Genomic DNA, 7,894 nt, shown 5'->3' on the forward strand with positions numbered 1-7,894 from the left:
AAGGGCACAGACCTCATTTTGGATCCTGTTGCATAAAGATTCAACCAATTGATTTCTGTCAAATCCCATATTAACCACTTCCTGAAGAAGCTCTTCGTCAATCTGCAAAACCATGATATTGGTGGATTTTGTATATATGAACTGATTATAATATATCCAGAAATTCAAATGAAAATGCAACAACAAAAGCCAAAGTTTAGGTTCAAAATCAGCAACAATATCAACTCAGCCAGAGCATTCCAAATTTCAAATATTCACAAACAAACCAACAAATCATGAAACAGAAACTATAGATATTCAATTGGAGCACCTAAATCTTTTCAAATGCATGTAAGATAGAGCAGTTGGCACATCTGTTTTACAAAAAGTGATAGTGACGAATAAAAAGATTGTTATGCAAATCTGTTTTACAATTACACATGATGTGTAGATAGAGTAGTTGGCACTAAGAAAATTAGAGGAGTATAGCAAAATAGGGTGACATTAAAACATGCAAGGTTTTGATAAATTGGAGCAAATAAATAAGAAACAGAAGAATTTATTGCCAATATCTGACCTGCGATAGTGTCGCGCAGTTTCGATCAGCAGTGGCATTGATTAGCACCTGACATGTTAAGTAAGTGAATAAGTGTGAGTATCAAAATTGTTTAAGGTGGAGTTAATGTCAAAAATAAAAACCAGGCAAATTGATAAACATAAGGACACTATTCTATTCTTTATCAGAAGGTAAGATAAAGAACAAATATGTTCCTTTTGCTTCACTCAAATTTTAACTCCAGTTGGCACAGTCTCAGAGAAAGACCAAACTTTGAAATGCTGAATTCAATGATAGGAATATTTAGGAACATGAAGCTCAACTCAAAACACATGGAATTAGTTAACAGATAGAGTGAAGAAGAGGTACCTATCACGGATTTGAACTTGTTCCATCATGGACGTCATTCTTTGCTGATAAGCTTCTGGAAGTGATTCCAAACCAGCTAACATGCTCTTATCCATGATTCAATTCAATTCAACTCAACCTAGTGTTCTTCATTCACATTAATCATATATGATCTGTTAAACACGATTTTACAATGAAATAATATGTTGAACTGATTATGGCGAGATATATGATCTAGTATTAATCAACCCAATTAATTAGCAGATGGATCAAAATCGAATTGAGAAAACTAATTCAAATAGAAACCGGAACCTGAAGAAGAGGTGTGGGGAGATTGCAGCAGAACTTTTCAAAGGAGAGAATTGCATCCGCACCCTTGGCATCGAAAATGACACCGATGAAACGCCTGCAGAGACATCGAAATTGAAATTGAAATTGAAATGAGAATGAAATGAAAGTTGGAGAGAGAGAGAGAGGTTGGGAGTATGAACAGGAAGTAATCGTAGAAGCCAAAAGTGAGGACAGGAGCACGGCAAGCCCTAGCAGTGGCGGTGGCTTCAATTGATGACCCCAGGAGCGACGACAGTGCACGGCGGAACAGCCTCCTTCTCTCTCACGTCGCGTCTTCGTCCTCTCTCTCCATCTCGTCTGCGAATCGTCTTTCTCTCTCTCTCTCTCTCCTCTCTCTCTGTAATCGTAGAAGCCAAAAGTGAGGACAGGAGCACGGCAAGCCCTAGCAGTGGCGGTGGCTTCAATTGATGACCCCAGGAGCGACGACAGGGAACAGCGGAACAGCCTCCTTCTCTCTCACGTCGCGTCTTCGTCCTCTCTCTCCATCTCGTCTGCGAATCGTCTTTCTCTCTCTCTCTCTCTCTCTCTCTCTCTCTCCTCTGGACTCCCTCCTCCACGACGGCGATGGCGGCGGCTACAGCGGCGTTGCAGCGGTGACCCCCTCTCACTCTATGTTCTCTTTGCTCGCGCTCTCATCTCTGTCTTCCTCCTCTCCTCCCTTTGGTTCACTCATTCTCTCCATCTCGGTGTGTATGTGAAAGGGTGCGTGAGTTAGGGTTAGGCATTTGAACAATTAATTGGAAGGTGACTCAGGGTTTTGAACAATTAATTGGAAGGTGAGTTGCGAAGGTGAGGGGGTGAAATTTTTCTCTGATCTGATGGCGAAAGTGAGGGTGTTGGAAGGTGAATGTGATTTAGTGATAAGGAGAAAAAAATTACTAAGTGTTGTGGGTGTATTTGGTTCTAGATCCATTAGGCATCACTTTTAAAATGCACCCAAAACTTAATAAATAGGCTACCCTCTAAAAGCGTCTTCTTTGATACGAAAAGCGAACTTATATATATTAACTTACGGCTACGCTTTATAAGTGATTTCTATAATACCTAAGGCTACACTTTTTAAATGATGCCACAATTGTGTATCATTTTCTCTTATAAAAAGGCAACACAGAGAAAAGCGTAGCCTATTCTATGAATAGGCTATGTTTTTCAAATGTAGCTTAAAAAAAGTGTGGTTGAATGGATATTTTTCTTGTAGTGACTGATGCCCAAACTAGCTTAGTTTTCTGAACTGATCTCTCAAAAAACAAAAGTGAGAGTCTAAAACAAGAGAAACACTAAATCTGAGTGCTTCCAAAAGAAGATGTTGATGTCGCTACCTAATCACTGTCAGAAGTCAAGTCCACGATCTCTATATCCATCTCTGGATCCTCATCGTCCTCAGAAATCAGATCCACAATCTCTATCTCTTCGAGCCCTCGTTGTTAGAAATAACAATGGCCTCTGGTGTACTCTGGGACTACCATCACTACAGTCGCCTACGAAAGCTGTACCACTAGCAGAAATCTGCTCAATTGCTGAGGGCATACAAGAAGCTGCAGTGGAAGTCCTGATAGGCTTTATGGTAAAAGGATCAGAGGAGCGAGTAGAAAAAGAATCTATTAACATATCCAAACCTACTAGAGGAGACTCAGGGATGTAGTCATCGACGACAGAGCCATGCTCAGGTACCACCTTACCATCCTGCTGTGCTAGAATAGGACCTCCATGCATGTGATCAAACGAATAATGAATAGAATTGGGATGTAACCACGACAGCGGAAAAGCATATAGTACATCAGGATCAAAGAGAGGTGAAACTAACAGGTGTTGAAAGGGATGATCTCTAAACGTACTTACGAACTCGAGACTCCACGGCACCATATAAAAGCTGTGAATGACAGGATCATCGTATACATAAGGCTTCTCGAGCTCATAGAAGATGACACCCGTCTCCATCTGAAGGGGGTAGGAACATAGGGGGTAAGAAGAGTCATTGGTTTAGCACTTACAAATGTAATTATCTCATCACATAATCAAATATCTTTCAAGATATAATAATTTCTTATCCAGAATTCCCCAATTTCTCTAAAATAATCAACTGAACAAAGCGGGTAATGAAATTTAACTTTAGAATTGCTTTTCCGAATATCTCAGAGTTATGCTTAAATTCTATAAATATTTTAAAAATTCATAATATGCCCACTGGATTAAAATACATAAATATGCTTAAACTTTGAAAAATGGCATATTCTGTAAGTTACTTTTATTAAATTGACGTACTTTAAGATTACCCTAAATAACTCTAAACTTTTATAAAAGAAACACAGTCTTCATTGGTTACTTTTTAAATTATTAGAGAAAATATGTTACTAATTTTTAAATATCCAAAACTTCATTTAAATAGATAAATTGGGCACGGTTCTTCCGTTTTTAAAGTAAAACCTTTTTCATTTAATTAGAGTCATATTTTTCTCAAAGCCGTCTTCCACTTGAAACCCTTTATTACAAACTAATTATTTTTCTTCAAAAGTAAAACTTATAAAGAAATCATTTTTATTCATTAAATCTTCCTCAAAAGCCAAACTTTTGCTCTTTTTTATTTGAAACCTCCATTCAAAATATTCATTTAGTTATAATTAATCCCAAATTAAAATTCGACCGTCAAAACTCAGTTACATACCATTATATAACTCATATTTCAGCCAATTATTCAACAACAACATCTTAGCTCCTTATTCTTCAACATGGCCAAAATCATAACAATAATTTTAGCAGCAATTTAGCTAAAATATCAACAGCAACAATCACATATTTGAACAATAGATATCAACAGACAACAATCTAACCACAAATATCAATTAATTCATAGTTTTGACCGATAAAAGAGTCAAAACCTACCTTTGTAAAGCGCACAACACACATAAGATACCGGCACTACAAGAAAATAAGCTTTCTGCCACGCTTTTAAAGCGTGTCAAAAAGTGCAAAAAAGCGTGCCGATAGCTTTTCGCCTCACTTTTTGAGCTATCGGCACGCTTTTGAACGGGTCACATCCGCGAGCGTGCCAGTTGCTCTATCACCACGCTTTTGTAGATTTATCGTCATGCTTTTATTTTTGGCACGCTTTTATCTCTTGCCACGCTTAAAAAGAGTGGCCATAGGTATTATAATCTATAGTTACACTTGAAAAGCGTACCGAAAACTGTACATATTGCCACGCTTTTAGAAGCGTGCCTAGTGGGGTAGTTTTAGCTACACTTCAAAAGCTTACCAATAGGAGAAGATATGACTATACTTTTTAAGCATGCCAATAGGAGAAAATATGACTATACTTGATAAGAGTGGCTGTTGATGATTACAAGAAGATATGGCTACGCTTAAAAAACATGCCAATAGCCGAAAATATGACTATAACTTAGATCAAAATACTTATGGCTGTGTTTATGAATCTTCCTAATTAAACATTGCAAAATTAATATATAATTTTGAATCATAGTTTGAATGACTAATTTAAAGAATGAAAATTTTTTATATAATTTTAAATTAACCAATCCAACGTACATAAACTTTCATCACATTTGTCAAAAATAAAATAAAATTTATTATTTGAAAAATGCAACATACACTAATAGCTAAAATGAGACTCATGATAAATCAAAAGTAAGCCCTAATTCATCATATTAACATTCAGGGACAGCTTGATTAGTTCATGAGACTCATGATAAATCAAAGGATCCCTGCCCCTCATTTTATTGCATAGAGTAGCTTGTTGGACATAATTTCCTGCCAAGAAAATGTGGGGTATTGTAAATCAGTACCAAAAGAAACCTCAATGAGCATGATAATGAATCATCAAATCTATATGATGAATTATACCTTGGTAGAATAAGGAGGAAGGTTCAGGTAATTAACACATGTCATCACACTTGGCAAGTCATCATCTGCTAATTCTGAAGGCCCATTCCCATTAGACGAAGCATTGGCTGCAGTTGACAAAAGCTGCACCCAGACATGTAATCATATGTTAAAATTGTACTTAGTTACTAAAAGTGAAGATCATCTTATCATATTTAGGCCACCCATTAAACTAAAGATGTAATGAGTTATTAGAGCAAAGAATCCACTTGACTTTTATCACAATAAAGTCAGGTTAATTGCTAGCCACTACTATTTTGACAGGCAGGCAGGTAGTCAACCAAGACACCACATGATGGACGGATAATTTATACGCCTTTTGGCATTGTTTTTAGTATGTTTTTAGTATATTTTAATTAGTTTTTATTATATTTTTATTAGTTTTTATTTAAAATTCACTTTTCTGGACTTTACTATGAGTTTGTGTGTTATTCTATGATTTCAGGTATTTTCTGGCTGAAATTGAGGGACCTGAGCAAAAATCTGATTCAGAGGCTGAAAAAAGACTGCAGATGCTGTTGGATTCTGACCTCCCTACACTCAAAGTAGATTTTCTGGAGCTACAGAAGCCCAATTGGCACACTCTCAATTGCATTGGAAAGTAGACATCCTAGGCTTTTCAGAAATATATAATAGTCTATACTTTGCCCGAGATTTGATGGCCCAAACAGGCGTTCCAAGTCAGCTCAAGAATTCTGGCGTTTAACGCTGGAACTGGCATAAAAGCTGGAGTTAAACGCCCAAACTGGTACAAAAGCTGGCGTTTAACTCCAAGAAAAGTCTCTACACATGAAAGCTTCAATGCTCAGCCCAAGCACACACCAAGTGGACCCCGGAAGTGGATTTTTACACTAAACACCCTAGCTTACTCATTTTCTGTAACCCTAGATCACCAGTTTACTATAAAAACTACTTTTAGTGATTCATCTTGTACCTCATGACACTTTACACGTTTCCTATTGTATTCTCTACGGCATTAGTCTCTAAACCCCATTGTTGGGGGTGAGGAGCTCTGCTGTTCTTCATGAATTAATGCAATTACTACTGTTTTCCATTCTATCACGCTTGCTTCTATTCTAAGATATTCATTCGCACTTCAACCTGATGAATGTGATGATCCGTGACAATCATCATCATTCTCACCTATGAACGCGTGCCTGACAACCACCTATGTTCTACATGCAATCAAGCTTGAATGTGTATCTCTTGGGTTTCTAATCTAAGATTGGAACCTTCGTGGTATAGGCTAGAATTATTGGCAGCCATTCCTGAGACCCGGAACGTCTAAACCTTGTCTGTGGTATTCTGAGTAGGATCTGGGAAGGGATGACTGTGACGAGCTTCAAACTTGCGATGACCCTTACTCACGTAAGGTATTACTTGGACGACCCAGTGCACTTGCTGGTTAGTTGTGCGGAGTTGCAAAAGTGTGATTGTAATTTCGTGCACCACCACATTACAAAGAATTTTCCAATAATTTCAAGTAACTGAAAATAGCATCAATCATGATGAGCATAAAATACAACCTTAATTTTCCAATCACCTTTTTTCTAACACAAGAAAGAAATTGTACATTGACTATGGCAGGGCTCTTGGCAGTGTATCCATGGTCAAACTTTATATGGTCAACTAGTGTATCAGCCTACAGAAAAGCAAGAAAACAGGAAAAATGATTCACATGCTATTGGTAAGATTTTAATTATTGTCATAAGCATTGATAAAATGCCATAAGAAAAGACCTTCCACATCTCCCTACGACCACAAAGTAGGTAGTCCAGTTCTTGAGGAGTAAAAATTTGCAAAGACGATATGTCAAAAGCCTGAAATGACCAAAAGAAAGAAACAAGTGACAAGTGTTAAAATTTTGAATTCAAGTAAACTGGAAAAAAAATCCTTAACAAATTTCCAACTATAGTCCAGCTCATCTGTTTGCCTTGTTGACGCAAGTAGTAAAGCACCACCCTCTTAATTCACAAACAATACTCAAATAGAGAGCTAAGGTATTAATGGTAATCACTTATTGTCAAATAATTTAAAGTATAACAAATATTGGACCATTGAAATCTGAAATCTAGAGTTAAATATGAATTTCATGCCAAGTTCCTCTACGACCTACAGGATATCAGTAGGCAAATAGAAGATATCCATTAGTTAAAGTAGAGACTGCAAAATACAATATTTCTAAATAAGAGGTTCTCAACAAAGTAAATAGCAGAATAAATCAACAAACCTCCAAAACTAGCTGGGCCTTCTGGAGGTTCTTGTGCATAGCTAAGGTTATAGAATTCCTTTATTTGGTAATTATACAGATAACCTATGGTTAAGTTCCAAAAATATTCAAGAAATAATTAAATGCTTATGGTTCAAGAAAAATGTGGGTGACAGATACTCAAGGTTAATGGAAAATTTTGTCAATTAGTTTATCCAGAGAGCAGACAGTTTACCTTGGCCAGGAGAACTTAATAAACTGTTGATTAAAATTATATCATATCCAACAAATCTGTTTATGAGTAGTTGCTACTACTTAGTAATGAGAAAAAAATTCAATATAAAATATAAAAATAAGATTAAGTCTGAGCAGCATATATAAATAACATTATCTCATCATGATGCTGGGAAAAAACTTCCTATTAGCAGTAGGGTTTACTATCTCAGTAGTACAACCACATGAAAGTAAGGGGTTAAGAATGAAAATAATGTATCCTTTCTTGATCCAACCCAACCCTGATAGCCATATTAATGTCTTTACCTATTTCCAAAGCA

General features: G+C 36.6%; 1 protein-coding gene across 5 annotated transcripts in view; it reads right to left on the reverse strand.

Moving 5' to 3' along the window:
• Positions 1-7,651, reverse strand: part of LOC107608047 (E3 ubiquitin-protein ligase UPL3-like) — a 16,083-nt gene extending 8,432 nt beyond the window's left edge. The window contains exons 1-6 of one of the 5 annotated variants that reach the window (XM_021108056.1): positions 7,370-7,651; positions 7,187-7,243; positions 6,871-6,951; positions 6,705-6,773; positions 5,093-5,215; positions 4,742-4,999 (exon numbers count right to left, since the gene is read on the reverse strand). In XM_021108056.1, the coding sequence (XP_020963715.1) occupies positions 4,961-4,999; positions 5,093-5,215; positions 6,705-6,773; positions 6,871-6,951; positions 7,187-7,225 (351 nt within the window). In that variant the 5' untranslated portion in view covers positions 7,226-7,243; positions 7,370-7,651 and the 3' untranslated portion in view covers positions 4,742-4,960. Of the gene's footprint in view, positions 1-2,716; positions 2,722-4,741; positions 5,216-6,590; positions 6,619-6,657; positions 6,774-6,870 lie in introns of those variants that run through there. The other 4 variants (XM_021108058.1, XM_021108057.1, XR_002351510.1 and 1 more) reach the window with 4 other exon arrangements.

This window comes from Arachis ipaensis, chromosome B07 (genome assembly GCF_000816755.2).
Source record: "Arachis ipaensis cultivar K30076 chromosome B07, Araip1.1, whole genome shotgun sequence".
Classification (NCBI taxonomy): domain Eukaryota; kingdom Viridiplantae; phylum Streptophyta; class Magnoliopsida; order Fabales; family Fabaceae; genus Arachis; species Arachis ipaensis.